The 14831-nt window shown below is 48.5% G+C and overlaps 3 protein-coding genes and 1 long non-coding RNA gene across 8 annotated transcripts in view; 2 read left to right on the top strand and 2 right to left on the bottom strand.

Annotated features, from left to right (window-relative positions):
• The window catches only part of rhobtb4 (Rho related BTB domain containing 4), a 29533-nt gene extending 27778 nt beyond the window's left edge, over positions 1–1755 (bottom strand). For 2 of the 4 annotated variants that reach the window (XM_057034160.1, XM_057034157.1), the window contains exons 1-3: positions 1651–1755; positions 1486–1560; positions 897–1047 (exon numbers count right to left, since the gene is read on the bottom strand). The gene's annotated coding sequence lies outside the window, so the exon portion shown is untranslated. The remainder of the gene's footprint in view (positions 1–896; positions 1048–1485; positions 1561–1650) is intronic. The other 2 variants (XM_057034161.1, XM_057034158.1) reach the window with 1 other exon arrangement.
• Positions 1756–6631: 4876 nt separating this feature from the next.
• On the top strand, positions 6632–10533 carry LOC130526051 (uncharacterized). Its single transcript, XR_008950650.1, has 2 exons — positions 6632–8044; positions 9799–10533. It is a non-coding gene; the product is annotated as an uncharacterized LOC130526051 (long non-coding RNA).
• Positions 9362–12365, bottom strand: wdr54 (WD repeat domain 54). Its single transcript, XM_057033403.1, has 10 exons — positions 12306–12365; positions 11744–11993; positions 11535–11597; positions 11377–11443; positions 11064–11120; positions 10857–10984; positions 10669–10769; positions 9967–10129; positions 9791–9865; positions 9362–9725 (listed from the first exon to the last, which is right to left on the bottom strand). The coding sequence occupies exons 1-10, from the start codon at positions 12356–12358 to the stop codon at positions 9594–9596; spliced, it is 1089 nt and encodes a 362-aa protein (XP_056889383.1). The 5' UTR covers positions 12359–12365; the 3' UTR covers positions 9362–9593.
• LOC130526048 (uncharacterized) lies at positions 11889–14798 on the top strand. 2 transcript variants are annotated; one of them, XM_057033401.1, is made up of 5 exons: positions 11889–12024; positions 12323–12490; positions 13066–13311; positions 13389–13595; positions 13700–14798. In XM_057033401.1, the coding sequence occupies exons 3-5, from the start codon at positions 13081–13083 to the stop codon at positions 14522–14524; spliced, it is 1263 nt and encodes a 420-aa protein (XP_056889381.1). In that variant the 5' UTR covers positions 11889–12024; positions 12323–12490; positions 13066–13080; the 3' UTR covers positions 14525–14798. The 2 variants fall into 2 exon arrangements, with proteins under 2 accessions (XP_056889381.1, XP_056889380.1); XM_057033400.1 differs by having other exon boundaries at positions 11989–13311.
• Positions 14799–14831: the final 33 nt, after the last annotated feature.

The raw sequence follows: 14831 nt of genomic DNA, 5'->3' as shown, positions 1-14831 counted from the left end.
GGACTACTCAGCTGTGCCTTCAGGCCTTCCGCTTCGTCTCAATGAGTTTGTTCTGAGAGGGGAAAGAAAAACGAAGGAGACAAAACCAAATCTGGAAGCAAAAAAGAGGATAAAAATAAGACGTGGTTGGAGCCTGATGAGGCTATTTGGAAATGGCAGAAAAGGGGCGTTCGTGCTGATGTCGATCCGATCCAGAGCCGTTTTGGCTCCTTGGTATCGGACCTTCCCCCAGTTGACCTATTACACAACAAAAAATCAAAAACTGCACACTGACATCTCGCTGTCAGTCCAGAGTTTCGCTGCTTTTTAGTTTACTGTGACATAACCCAATACACTGGTGTGTTTGTGTGATAGCGCTGGCACAGAGAGATGTGTGTGGCTACAGAAACAGGGCTGACACATGCACAGCAGTGTGAAATCCCTTCATGCAAGTAGCTGCATATTCCAGTTACTCACTAACTCACTGTTTTCAGTACAATTCTTCCAATAAGAGCGACCTTTGCAATGCCTCGACATGTGAAATGTGGCGTTTCTGTTCACCATTCTGACGCATTTCTGAAATCCAACACTCTAAAGTCTCCAACAAAAAGAAGACAAGTATTTGTTGTGCCCCTTTAGGACAAAAAGCGCACCTTTTTTGGTTTTTTATGCAGTCTTGTGATGACGTGCACACCAAGTTGTTGCTTCTTTTCTTTTCCGACACTGAAATCCAGCCTAATTTTCCTCCGCATTCACGGTAAAAACGTCGTACAAATGTGTGTGAAACCAAACTGCGCGCTGATCGTTCAAGGCGCTGCATCAAATGTGAACCATTGTCATTGATATTATTACTGATCATTAGCGGCCACACAACAAGCCGTCTTGTCCCTCCACATGCGGTGTAAGCGCTCTCCTACCTTTGAAAGACATTCACTTCCGTGGAATCGGCTCCGAACTCTCGCTGCTCCTGCCTTCACACCTCCCTCCGCTGCGCTGATCCTTCCTCTCCCGCTTTTCTCCCTTTATTCTAGTGGGCAGCGCTCCCCCGTCGCCTTCCTTCCCATTGAGCTGCGAACGCACAAACACATGCGATCATTCTCATCACCAGAACTCACTGACACATGCAGTCCCCCCCACCCCCCCCCCTCCCGCCTGGACCTCCATAAAGGGTCCCGCTCCGCTTTCTAATGGACGGGCAACACTCCCAGTTGCAGCCGAGAGACGCCTGTAGGAATGCAATTACAAGGGGATTGCTGCAGATCGCAAAGCCCCAGACAGGCTCTTGTGTGCGCCCCCCCCCCCCTATTGTCTGTCTGCGCTGTTGTCCGCTTGTGGTCCTGATGCGAGTTTTCTTCTTCTTCGTCTGCCCGCGTCTCTTTGTTCTTTCCGTCACACCTACGAGGAGGGCGCACATGGAGGAGGAGACACTCGCCTCGACTTTCTTTGGGTCTGTTTGCGCACAGCGGGGCTTCTCGCTCTTGTTTTTCCCAAAAATCCGATACTCACTTCGCATCTCACCAGCCCCCGGGGCTGGGGGGTTGGGGACGGGGCGGGGGGTGCTCATCCGCTCGCAGCACAAACCTGACCCATCAGGATGAAGATGTGCATTTGTTTCATTTATTCACCACATCAAACATCATAAATAGTGCGCTCGCCCACCCCCTCTCTCACCAGGTCAATCGTCAGAAGTTTCGTCCTCGCCGCGGAGCGCACGGACGTCTTCCGTCTCTGTCCGTCTCTGTCCGTCTCTGTCCGTCTCCGTCCGTCTCTTCCGTCTCCGTCCGTCTCTGTCCGTCTCCGTCCGTCTCTGTCCGTCTCTCCTTCCCTCCTGGTTGTCTCCACACAGCCGCTTGTCAGAGCCCACTTATGTTTTTGCTCTGGACCAGCCTTCAGCCAACACGCCGGCGTCTATCGGGGAGCGCGGTGACGACAGCCCCCGTGTCGGTCACCGTGGCCACGCCCACCCGTCCATTCATAAAGTGCACAGCGGACGGCGCGCGCGGGCGGGTGGGGCTGGGTTGTGCGCGTTTGACGGATTTCTTCGCTTTAAATGCGTGCCGTCGAGTCATGTTATATCCATTTTTCATGATAAAAAAAAAACATGCCGTACGCGCGCGCACACACACATTCGATATGATGGATTTCATAATTTCAGATACCATCCAAACTCTCGTGCTTGTGTCTTATTTTAGGATTTTATATGCACGATAGAGGTTCAAGAGCTCATCCTGGAAGCTGATTTATGCTGCTGCGCTCATGAGAAGCAAGTTGGCTTCATCAACTTTTAGTCAGTTGACCTTTTCACTCGACAGACAACAGGTCGGTGTTTGGAGCTCCGGCCCAGGAAGAAGAAACACCCGAACCTTGATTGGTCCTTTTCTCCAGCGGTGACCGAGATCCAAGACTCGGTTCTTTATTGCCATAGTAACGCAGTTTGGTATTGATGTCGGTGTGCTGCCTCACCAAGGAACCACACACTGGGATAAAACCGGTCAAAGAATCACTCCCATAAATCAAACTCAGTTCATCGAAACTGACAAACAAAATACAGAGTAAAAATCTCCTAACAAAAGGGAATCTGTAAATTAAAACTCATCCGTCCCAGATGTGGAGATCAGCAGCAAGTCCAACATAAATCAGATGCAACTTTTCCACAACCTGTCAGTTCATTACCAACATTCTTACATTTCCCACCGAATAAATTAGTTCCTCAACTACCCATCTGGGCGCTAACTAACTGTGACTATTAAATCAATTACTGTATCTTGCTCAGCCGGTCGCAGTTGTTTATATAATGCAGCACATTAACACGCACAGCTTAAAAAGAGCCTGTTTGGCTTCTACCTGGTGCGTGTGAGCAGGTTACCACCCTGCGCTGCTATGCCTCATTTATTTTGGGCCATTCGCACATTTGTTCAATCCTTTAAAAAAAAAAAAAAAAAAGACAGATTGAAAGAATGTAAACTGCTGATCTTGTTCCAACGAGGCTCCAACTAAACCACGTTTGCTGCCGAGACATCCCAGAAGTCATTAATCATCCTGTAATGAAAACAAGTCAGGGCAGCAGATCAGTATAAAGAAGCTATGGAAAGTGTTTTCTGTTCAATAGTGTGTGTGTGTGTGTGTGTGTGTGTGTGTGTGTGTGTGGTGTGTGTGTGTGTGTGTGGTGTGTGTGTGTGTGTGTGTATCCCTGTATTTTCTTCATTAAGTATCGAAAAGACTCATTCTACAAGCAAAGTGGGGGGATTCTTTCTTCCCCTTAAAAGGACTCTGGTAGAGATCTGGTTTTAAATTGGAGTTTGAAATTGGATTTAGGTTAGGGAGCTAGTTGGGATGGTCAGGGTCAGGTCAGGGGACTGGGTAATGTATTATACATACATGAAAGTCAATGTAATGATAGAAATGTGAGAATGTGTGTGTGTGTGTGCGTGTGTGTGGCCTGTTACGGCTAACCTTTGCTCCTCCTTCCAGTATCAACATCTCGCTACTTCAGCACACACTCCCCCCTTGCAGACGTGAATCCCGCACAAACTGCACCGGCTCCTAGAACCTGCTGACGTGGACCAAACGTGCACCCGTCTGTGCGCGGCGGTCAGCCGCTCCACTTCTGTGCTCGATCCAGGTGCACGCAGGTTACTGTACCTTTCTTTTAAAGCGACTTTTACAGCATTTTCCCATTGTTCTATTGTCATCCAACGGGGACATAATGGGGCGTCGGCACGGTTCACCCCGCTCGCTATCAGCGTGCTGATTCCAGGACAGTGAAAGGCCTGTGTCAGCTGAGTTTCAACAAACGCACATGCACGTGCAAACGTGTAAACAAACAATACAACGCTAGGATGCCAACAGAAACGGGCGATCTTTGTTTCGCCCGGATCGATTTCACCCAGCAGCTCTGTGCCTCCGCTGTAGCGTGGCTACAATGGCCTTTGACACGCGCCGGACGGCGGCAGCGGCGTTGTCTAACCTCGGCGCTCTGAGCGACCACAATGCTCCTCTCTTTGACCCGGACCCCAGATTCTTCTGCCTGATCTGTCAGACAAAGCAGGGTTGCAGAAGCACCAATTGAGCTTGAACAATCGCTCACAATGGAGGCACTGGCTTGGTGTTTCCAGATAACCGTCCCGTGGCGATGCGGTGTGGCGGGAAGGCGGATTCCGTCGCGTGCAGACGTGCCAGGAGAAGGATCTCAGCCGGGTCCTGGAGTGACCGGTTCCGGATGAGGCACGGTGAGAATTTTTTCATGGTGGCTAAGACGATAGCGGCTAGCATGTTATTTCAACACGGGCTAAGATCAGAGACGGTGTTTATTACGTAACTGCATCATGCATCCATCTAAATGCGTCAACAGGTGCTGTCCAGACCCGGGTCAGGACCCACCCACTTATGGGCAGCTGGCCTGCTCGTTTGACCCCCTCAAATAAAAAATTCCTCCCTGGTGTCACTTCGGAGCTATGAATAGAGACGGGCGTATGCTCAGTAGTGTCAGCTGGGCATTGGCACAAGTGGCGTGTGTCAGCGTGGCCACGCCGCAGTTCTCCCCGTCAACGTCGCTGCACTGTCACCACACTCGTCTCCATGGAAACAGCGATGAGCATGAGTACGTCTGCCCTGAAATCCATCGCTGGCGCTCCGGGCTCGCATTTCCTTCCTCTTGGATGGGGAACAAGTAACTTTTGTAGTCTCGGTCAGCGTCCTTCTGTCCGGTTCAGCTGTGTAAAACCCAACATGTGCACAAGAGCATTTGTTGTCAGTTCACGTGTCCTTTGTGTCTTTGTGTGTTTTTTTCCCAGCCTGGTGATTCAAGAGCCAAAGCAGAACCTTCCAATGTTCTTCCAAATGTGGACCATCGCATCTCGCTCGCCCTCGGACTCTCTCCCCTGGTCAAGGTTTCTGCCTCTCTCTTTAGTGCCCCCCCCCGACACCATCGACGCAGGCATGTGGTGTGGGACTCACTGGCCTTAATGGAAGGTTGTGCGGGTCACTGCGTCTCTTCATGCAGGTCTCACAGCTTTGGATGAGCCAGTGTGCAGATTGCAGTGTTTGGACTTCTGCTCTATTTGCCACACAAATGATGGATGGATGGATGGATGGATGGATGGATGGATGGATGGATGGATGGATGGATGGATGGATGGATGGATGGATGGATGGATGGATGGATGGATGGATGGATGGATGGATGATGGATGGAGCAGATTCTAGTGACGCTGCATCATCAGCTCTATTTAAGCCTAAAACCAGACATTTAATGACGCTAATCAGTTAGCGCATCAGTTAGCTTGTGCTGGTCGCCATCTCGACAACGTTACCAATCAGTGGCTGTTTGTGCTGAACCACCATGGGGGAAAGCAGCACACACTTAAAGCACCTTCCAAACACCTCTTTAATCTGCTTTGATCTTTCCTTTCTCTCTTTTCTGTAAAACATCATCACCTCGCTCTCTGCGTGCTGTGGATGCAGATGCTGTCGTCCTTCAGAGTTTACAGGGGTGAGTGAAGTGGACTAATCCAGAAAGTTTATGTCGCAGACTCATACTTAAGAGGAGCTATCAGCCAAGATGGGCTTAGAGGTAGGATCAGGACACAAGAGGTGTCCTGAAAACATTCAGGCGCGAAAGGATTGACGGGAATGTTTATGCAATTTGAACCTGGACGGTGCCCTGAAGACACCGATTCATCTCTTTCACATTAACCCTATTAGCAGCCTCGCTAACGGAGCACAGCGACATGGGTTGCCAGGATATCACTGTTATTATTGCTGCGGCTCTATTTTGAGACTCGGCGAGTCCTTGCCCACAGGGAGGTGGGGAGGTGAGAGGGGTGCTTGTGCAGGTGAAAACAAAGGTTTTGGGGACTGATCATGGGAACGAGGACTTGAATTTAGCCTTGAAAAGCAAAAATTGGACCTCATTAAGAGGGAGGCATTCTGTTGTCCCGGTCAGTGAGTCTGTTGTGAATCGCAGCTGGTAAAGTGCCACCAAAAGTAGCGTTAGCTTTAACTTGGGTGCACAAACACTCGCGTTTGCTCTGCCTGGATGATTCCAACCTGAGACCGCTCTTTCTTCCTTCAGCGGACGGTCTGGAAAATGCACCCATCATCATTTGTAAGGTTCCATCTGCTCTGTGTAAACAAATCAGCACAAACACACACACACATTCCAACGTCAGCACATCGTCAGACAGCCCAAACAATATCCCGCGCTAGGCAACCTTACCATCCCAGTGCCGACGAGAGCATCTAATCGTGTTGATTTTATTCTAATCTAATTCACTTCAATCCTGGTGCCTCACTGCGCCAGCTGTAAGACTTTCCGGTGGTGGGCACGCGTGTTTGTGTGTTCCTGTACATGCTGCATAACAAGGACCAGAACATGCATTTCAGTAGCAAAGTGAGGACATTTTGTCTGGTCATCACAACTATAAAAGGCTGTGTGGAGTCAAGATTTGGTTTTAAGGTTGAGGTTTGGGGCCTGGGGAATGTCCTCACAAAGATAGGGTTAGTGTATAGGGGTGTGTGTGTGTGTGTGTGTGTGTGTGTGTGTGTGTGTGTGTGTCAGGAGGTCAGAGTGGAGCTACAGTTGCTGCTCTGCACCAGAGAACACCGAAATGCTCGGTGTCCGCTTATGTCACTTCCTGGTTTTCCTAAATGAGGAAAAAGACCAGATGACCCCTGAATTCCGCCGCCCTTCCTCGTGTCTTTGTTTCTTCCTCCTCCTGAGCGTGAGTGACAGCACCGTTGCCACCTCCGAGTGGTGTCTGACGTCTTCGTTACGGCGCCGAGTCTGCGCCGCCTGCAGCCCCTGTCTGAGCGCGCTGGTAAACAGGAAGTACTCTCACCCCCCACGAGGATGTAGTCAAAGGAAAACGCACAGCGCCACTTGAGCTGTGAAAGATTTGGCACTTCCTCCTTTGTTCTGTTGGCATCTTGGATGGTGATCGCCAAGCAACTGCACATTTATTTACCGAGGTCCATGCGTGACGTTTACTGAGCACTAGCTGAGAACGGCCGTGCGTATTAACACGTAGCAGCTGAGCATATTTTGAGTCCATGTAAGATGAGCCACCTAACTTTAGAACAATACTTTCTTTTCATGTATTCATTTGAGTGTAAATAATTGGCCCGTTTGGCCTGTCTGGAGTTTTCATTCTAAGAGAGCTCCAGTGAGTCAGAGAGCTTTTACCAGACCAGAGAGCCACATGTTTAGAAACTAACATGAGACTTGTGGGGGGTTTCTTTACATTTCATATGCTAGCCGTGCACTTTTGCCCATGATAAGTGCACACATCTGTCATTCAGCTGTCTCAGGCTCCCAGGTCTAAAACAGCGCGTTTAAAACGGAGGATCTATTTATACAGCGAGTGTGTCGGAGCCAGTCTCCTGCGTGCTTCGTCATCGAGCTGGTCTGTCTGCTGCAGCAGGCTGGAGGGGTTTTAGGCTCTTCATCCCCCCCGGTGAGGCTTTATCCCGGCAGGCTTAGTGACACAGGCTGCCACGAGGTTGGATGGGCACAGGATAAATTGCTGTTTCTTCACCAGGAGCGCACAAACAAAGAGCCAAAGGATGTGTGCGCCGCGGTGCTCATATTCAGAGCACATTTTCGAACACGGGACAGGAAGTGATGGAGGACCTGTTATTGGTCTTGGCTGAAAAATTCAATTACGCCCTGACCAAAGATGTTCTCACTTAAAAGCATGTGACATTTTGACCGGAGGGCTGAGGCACCATTATCAGCGTCTGCTTTTCTTCCTGCAGTGAGCACTATTGTTTTAAATAATCTGCCTTTTCCCGCCCCTTTTAAAGTCTTAAAGTGCCTCGACTGGGAGCAAGAGGAGCGATATTCAGCTTTGAATGCGCCTGCATGCCTTTTTTAAATTGGGCTTTGGGAGCTCAGCCCCACAGATGAGCCGTTTGAGTCTTCATATCTGATATAGGAAACTGCAGTGACACACACACACGCACACACACACGCACGCACACTGAAGATGCACCCGATTTCTTTTTTTGGAGGGGAAGTGATTTTTTTCAGAACCCAAAATTACCAAGACAACAGACTTCCAAAAAGGTGAGCGTGGGGAAACTTGCTTCTGTTTTCAGATGCTGAGACTTCACATCTTCACAGTCAGACACATTCACCGTTAGCATTAGCATATTAGCATATTTAATGTGTCTTCTTGCAGCCTGCAATAGCTTTACGTTGCAATGTGGTAGTTAGCGTTAACTTAACTGTGGGGTTAACACTGTGTCAAAGGTATGAGTGAGACATGCCATTACCTTGACTACACTGAATCACTTAAGGCTTCTCTTTGCTTGTCAGTTGACTCTTTTTCCCACAGAATGGATCTTAAGTGTTAGTTTTTATGGACCAAACAGCAAAGGTGCTTAAACTGCTCCCTTGTTGCGTACGTGTGAAGTCGTTCCTTCCGTGAGCCTTTTAGAGGGTGGGTGTAGGGATGAACCCTTTCCTCAGCCGTGTGTCCCTCATCGGTCTTACGCTGATCTGATGTGTTGCTTGTGCGCGACCTCTCCCTCCCTGTTCCAGTCGGTTATGTAACCTCCCCGTCCCTGTCATTGTGGACCACATATTGACAGCTAAGTCCTCTACTGACCGTCCTGAGCCAATGAGGTGAGCCATCTGCCCCGCGGCATGATGGGTAGCGTCCTACTGCCATGCATCGACTCCCCAAAGACCACGAGAGCCTGTCATCATTGTGCACGTACAGCGCATCGGCATTAGCACTCGGCTGGTACCTACCCAATTTAAGTTACGTAACAGGTCATGTGTGTGGGTTCAAACCTTCCGCGTCAGCTGATGTTGACTGCAAACCAGGGAAGACCACAACCCTGGGATTAAATACTGGCTTAGCCTTAAAATGACAAGCAGCACACAATTCCTCAGTGACCTGATTCTTCTTATCCTGTCACGATAAGGCGGATTGGACGATACCTGTGTGGGGGGGCAACAAAACCAAACACAGTTTGATTAGTTAAGGACAGATTACGCAACAGATTCTGGAAGAAAGCTCGATGTTTTCTCTTTTGGCTCAGTGATCTTAAAGAAAAACGATGTAAACAAATATGAATGGCCTTTTATCAGTGGATCAAAAGAAGAGGATGTCAGGGAGCAGCAGGTAAACATCACACACCGCAAAGGCACATTACAACATTATTGTTCGAAAGTTACCAAAAATACATGAAAGTGCAGAGAAATCCTGTTGCAGGTACGGAAAACGCTGACATTTATTGCCCCAGACATGCAAGACAGCTCCTGTCACTCGTTGGTGCCCCCTGTTGAGCACTGTCTGCATTACACGCTCTGAACAATGGCCGAGGTCGCCATCTGCTGGTAATCTTTGGAAGTGCAAGACAAATATATGACGACTTTCTTCATAAAAATATTTTATTGGGTTTAAGTTTGCGGAAATAATAAGAGAATACATAATGGGCAAAAATAAAGTAACATTTCCATGTATAATAAATCTTCGGGCTAATTTAAACGCATTATTTTTGAAAATTTTAACTCAACCATGAGACTAGCTCCCTCTTTGGGTCACCACTTCCTAGTAAAACTATTAAATGTACATTCATCCTCTCCACCTCGCTGAGCTGATAATCTACGTCTGGGTGTAGCGGATAATCTCACTCAAGTCATAGCCGGTCACTGCAAAGGCATAACCATCGCCATCGCAGAACTTGGCGCCACAGATCTGCGTGTCCGTCACACACTCGTTGTGCAAATGCGCCACCTAAGAAATGAAAAGACTCTCAGAAGATGCGTTGTTTTTGTGTGTGATGACCTTTGACCATGTACCTCCACAGTGTTGCTCTCCGGAGTCATCGAGAGGTGCCAGACCCTGACGAGGGAGTCCTCAGCAGCAGACAGAAGCTAATCCAACATTTCAAATTAAAAACAAAAACACATTTATTTTGCCGTAGACATGAATTAAAATGAAAATGTCAGGATGAGATGGCAGTGAGATCACTCACCAGGCCTGAAAAAGGAGCTATGTCCAGGGAGTAAATCCAACGAGCGTGGGCGTTCACTTCCGCGTGCAGAATTCCCGTCACCGCTTCGTAAATGCGGATCTGGCCGGTGCCGTAACCTGCCACCACCGCACCTTTCCACAGTTTGACAGATGAGCAGCACATGCTGGGAAAATAAGGGAACATGACCATCAGGGAGGAGAATGGACACGTAATTAGGTTGGTTGGTTTATCAACGAGGGTAAATGAGGAAACAAATGAGGCTCGGAAAGAACATTATGTCAGAACAAATGATGAAGACAAATTGGAGTAGAAGAGGTCTCTAAGGTTTGTCGTGTTGTGTGATGTTATATTTCTGCTGTCACTACACCGCTCTGATCTTACAACCTTCAATCAAAACTGTCACCAACATACAAATGGACCCTAACCTCGCCAGCAGGGATGCTCACCTAGCCTGAACATCCAATCCAAGTCTTTACTGCTTTTTAAATGGTCATAAAATGACTTCTCAGCTGCAGTTCCACCACGGCCCACTAGAGGGCCGAGGGCCAATCTTTGGGAATCACTGTCCTCATCCAGGGAGAGTCAATAAAGATCAATAAAGATTTTCAATTTTTCTTTCCTCCAAATCTGGGAGGTGTGATTTAAGTTTTCATTTTGGAGCAGTGTATTACTCTTAACTCAAATGTAGGACTGACTTCTTACTCAGAACCGGGGATCTTGTTGAGAAGCTGAAATTCTTCTCCAGACTTCCACACACACAAACTGCCACCATCATCTGCACTCACCAGGTCCGCTATACACTCCTAAAGAAAGAGATCACACAGGTCGTGCATCCACATCCCGCGTGCACGTGAACTAACCATGGATACATGCATGACTTGGTACCGTACCTGGCTGCCAGAACACTCCGAAGCCAGATCAGTGATGGCCTCTTGGTGTTCCTCCAGGACCTCAGACAGGGTGATGTTACTGCCCTTACCGGGGATGTCAAACACTAAGAGCGCACCAGATGAAACGCCTGCAAAAACCGACCCAACAAATCTGAGTCTTCCAGCACATTTGGACCCCCCCCCCTCCCCAGGGAACAGAGCACTTACCCACACATATATAGTTCTCCCACACTGCTGAGATCCCCCGAGCGAAAACGGCCTGAGCTGAGACAAAGGTCAAATTCTGTGAGCGTTTTTAATCAAATACAGACAAAGGATGGCACAAATATGCCAAACGGACCCTCAGTTCAGAAGTCAGACTAATATAAGTGTCAACTCCTGAAGATAATCCCTTCTAAACAAAGTATTTAGTCACTGAGAAGAATGTTCTGACCTTTCCCAGAACAAGCGTGCGGATGCTTTTACCCTCGACTTGATGTTATTACAGTTTGCATATGGAGAAAAACCCAAAAATCTCCACCTGTAGGTGTTTCGGGACCGTCCAGCGCATGCCAGTACACCATGATGGAACCATCAGATTCATACATCTGCAGGAACAGAAGCTTCGTTAACGTTGGTCGGACGCAGCCGGACCTCAGTGGGACAGGAAGTGGGACAGGAAGTGGGACAGGAACTCACCTGGATGCCCTTCTGAGAGGTCACCACCAACAGATCGCGAGAAGGTAGAACGCAAAACGCCGCCTGCAACAAGCAGAAAGAGCTTCTGTCACTGAGCATCTGCAACATTTTACTGCTGCCGCCCAATTTCACAGGGAGGAAACAGCTTGATGCTTATTTCCAGGGCGTTCGCTCCCGGAGGCTCCTCGCCTCCGTGTCAGGGCTCTGACCTGCATGATGAGCGACGTGCTTGTGGCAACATTGGGCTCCTTGGACTGCAGCTCTCGGTGGGAATAGTTGAGGCCGTCCCAGGAGGCGCTCACCATGTTGACCACGTTGGCGTGCACGACCGTGAAGTAGGTGAGGCGACGCGGCGCGATGCGCAGCACGCCGAGGTTGTTGTACAGCGCCGAAGCGCTGTTTTTGATCTGGATGCTCTTTTCTTTGTGGTACATGTTGCAACAAAAGCCAGTAGAGGATCTGGTGCCGGGCCAGAGGGATAACGTCAATGGTACAATTTACGTCAGATTAGATCCAGTGAATTTACTTACAATCTACAATCTTTACCGACACTTGAGAGGCTTAGCCTGCTTGTTATTAGCAGCGAGTTACATGTTAGCAAGATGCTAACACCATCATTACAGCAAATGGTAAAGAGACACGTACATGTTTACTCATATTACATAGTAACCACTTGAAAGTAACAAATATAAGATGTTGTTCTACCCGGCCAGTGCATGTAAATGTAACCAAATCTCGCCTTAGCTTAGCTACAGTTAGCATCAGGTTTACCTCCGCGTCCTCCGCAGCCATAGAGACAACGCCGCCTCGACGTGTTGCGTCATCGTTCGGTGTTCGTTGCTAAGCAACCCCAGACTCTGCACGCCCCCTTGCAAAGCTAAGTAAGAACCTACGTCGGCCAGTTTAATTAGTCAAATGTTCTTTTTATTTGCTGATTCAAGCACCAGTTAAAAGTGGTATGTTGCGACTTAATATTGATACAAATATATGTAAATATTGGTAATTTTTAGAAATTGCACGATCCACGTTAATGAAGCTCTCGATTTGAACTCAGTATTGAAACTGGTGACTGTAAAACTGATATTTGGTTTACAGGAAGTGGAGTTTCCACAGCAGTTATCATGCCAGCAAACAATGGAATCAAATACAAAATTAACTTTGTAACATGAACAATAATCTGGTGCGCTTTGGTAGGAACTGCGAACCAATAATGACGGGGCCAAACTGTTTATTCACCGTCCACAGTGCAGAACATCCACCCATCTTCTGCCTGCCTCCAGCCCTCCCCCGTGACCCTGGGGGCAGGTCGGAGGCTCCACCTGAGCCATCAGGCAGGAGGCGCGGGTCCGAAGATCAAATGATCAAGTGTTGACGTTTGATCTTTAGACAATTAAAGGAGCTTTGATTCAAAGCAACATACACTGTTAGAAATACACTTATTTTGGGTATCCTGCCCCCCCTGCCTGATATACTTTGGATAAGGTCCATTGCATTTCGTGTCACGTTAATTTAAGCGTTCTCTTGTCATTAGCAAATCTTACGCAAGATGCCGCGGTCTTCAAAGAAGCCCGCAGCAGAAAAGCGAGAGCAGAAGTCACCCGGCCGGGTCACCGTGGAGCCGAAGGTTACCGAGGAGCCCTCGGCCCCCCGTGACTCCGATAATATGCTGTGGAACGATGTGTTGGGCCATGAGGAGGCAGATGAGATCGTAGGAGCACTCAAGGAGGAACTGCACGACGTTATGGACGGCTGTTTGAATGCTCGTGCTGAACAACAGGTAGAAGAGGAACGCATGTGCTTTCCCCCTCGTTTGAGCTAAATATAAACGTTGCTAATTGCTATGTTGGCCTGCAGCTGTCAGCATTCTCAACTTTGTGGGCCAAAAATTACCTCACAGAGATGGTGGAAGGGCACATCCTGTGTTTAGACAGAGGGGTGGAACCAGAGGAAGCCTGCAGGTCCGAAGACTCGGAGGCCGTGCCCGTAGCTTCGGATCCCTGGCTGCAAGGATGCCAGGCGGTGGTAAATGCTACACCCCAGCAGCAGGCGCCGCCGAAACAGGTGCGCTTTCGGACTTATTTCTGGGAACTTTCAGATCATTTATCCTAATGTGTCTCTCACATAATGCCAGTGTTTTTTTTAAAAATTATTATTATTCCTTGCAGGTGACTGACATCACCCCGACTAAAGAACAGAAGCCAAGAAAATCTACAGCCAAGCAGCAGCGTAAGGCTGACGTGGAGCTAGCTAGTAGTTCTCCCCAGCAACGCAAAAAAGAAACAAGTCTGAGCAGCGCTGCCAGGAGCAGTCACCCTAAAGTTCTTTACCCACCACTTAAACTAAAAAAGCAAAAGATGAACTTATCCACCGCGCCCGCGCCAGGTCAGTTGCTGCCCCCGATAGCCGCCGCAGCAGACAGAGAGGACGTAGAGGTCAAGCGTGAAGACAAGACCCTTTTGGCTCCTGACTCTACAACGGGATCAGTGCGACAGCTCAAGAGCCGCTATCCCATACCAAAACTTGATCCCTCCCTCCTGCCTCAGCACCAGGTCTTGCTCCAGCACATGGTTTCTGATAGCATAGCAGCAAAATGTCAAAAGTCCTCAAGAAGGCCAAGTCAGTTAGCCAAAGAAGAGGCAGTGAGTAAACATCAAACGGAGATGATGGCTTCTTCTTCTGAGCTTTCAGGGCTCTTTCTAAAGAGAGATGAGCCAGAGCTCAGGCTGAGTAACTTATGCTCTCCCACGGTGGAAGGCAGCAGAGACAGAATGCCACCTTCTGGACCTCTGAGACTGGATAACATGAAATTAGCCGAGGGGGTTTCACTCCTGGATCCACCGGCAGACGACAGAATGCATTTGCAATCAGATCTTCCTGGTCTGTCGACAGATCTCAAGCCAATCCTGAGCGACGCAGCCGTGCCGCTGTATTCGTTGGAGCAGGTTATTGCTGGTCCACCTCAGGTCACTCCGGTTCAAACCCAGAACTGACAAATGTTCCATTTCAGGTAGCATGTTGGATTGAACGCCACACGCTCATTATCAGAAGTTGACTTTTGAAGAATCAGGGACTGAGAGGACACCCCAATATGTTACAGGGTCCAAGTAACAGTCAAAGAGTTACACTGCCATTATTCAACGTCTGAAGAAACTAGCATCTAACAGCTCGGGTAGAACCTGGTTTTGAGTAACTTTTGATGTTTCTTATTCCGTGTTGGTCTCATACTGGATTTCATTACTTATTTATAAAATTATAAAAACTTAATTTTCTCTTCTACACTTTTTTTAATGACCTTGC

This window comes from Takifugu flavidus, chromosome 5 (genome assembly GCF_003711565.1).
Source record: "Takifugu flavidus isolate HTHZ2018 chromosome 5, ASM371156v2, whole genome shotgun sequence".
Taxonomy (NCBI): Eukaryota; Metazoa; Chordata; class Actinopteri; order Tetraodontiformes; family Tetraodontidae; genus Takifugu; species Takifugu flavidus.
The sequence above is the reverse complement of the archived record's forward strand: the minus strand, read 5'-3'. Positions and strand labels throughout refer to the sequence as shown.

What these genes read in the sequence shown, in the direction of transcription:
- wdr54 (XM_057033403.1), bottom strand. Translation starts at nt 12,358, where the DNA reads ATGACGCAACACGTCGAGGCGGCGTTGTCTCTATGGCTGCGGAGGACG. An exon ending in CGGTCCCGAAACACCTACAG is followed by an intron (nt 11,121 to 11,376) that starts GTGGAGATTTTT and finishes CCTTTGTCTCAG; the next exon opens with CTCAGGCCGTTTTCGCTCGG. An exon ending in GGAGAACTATATATGTGTGG is followed by an intron (nt 10,985 to 11,063) that starts GTAAGTGCTCTG and finishes CGGTTTTTGCAG; the next exon opens with GCGTTTCATCTGGTGCGCTC.
- LOC130526048 (XM_057033401.1), top strand. Translation starts at nt 13,081, where the DNA reads ATGCCGCGGTCTTCAAAGAAGCCCGCAGCAGAAAAGCGAGAGCAGAAG. An exon ending in ATGCTCGTGCTGAACAACAG is followed by an intron (nt 13,312 to 13,388) that starts GTAGAAGAGGAA and finishes GTTGGCCTGCAG; the next exon opens with CTGTCAGCATTCTCAACTTT. An exon ending in AGCAGGCGCCGCCGAAACAG is followed by an intron (nt 13,596 to 13,699) that starts GTGCGCTTTCGG and finishes TATTCCTTGCAG; the next exon opens with GTGACTGACATCACCCCGAC.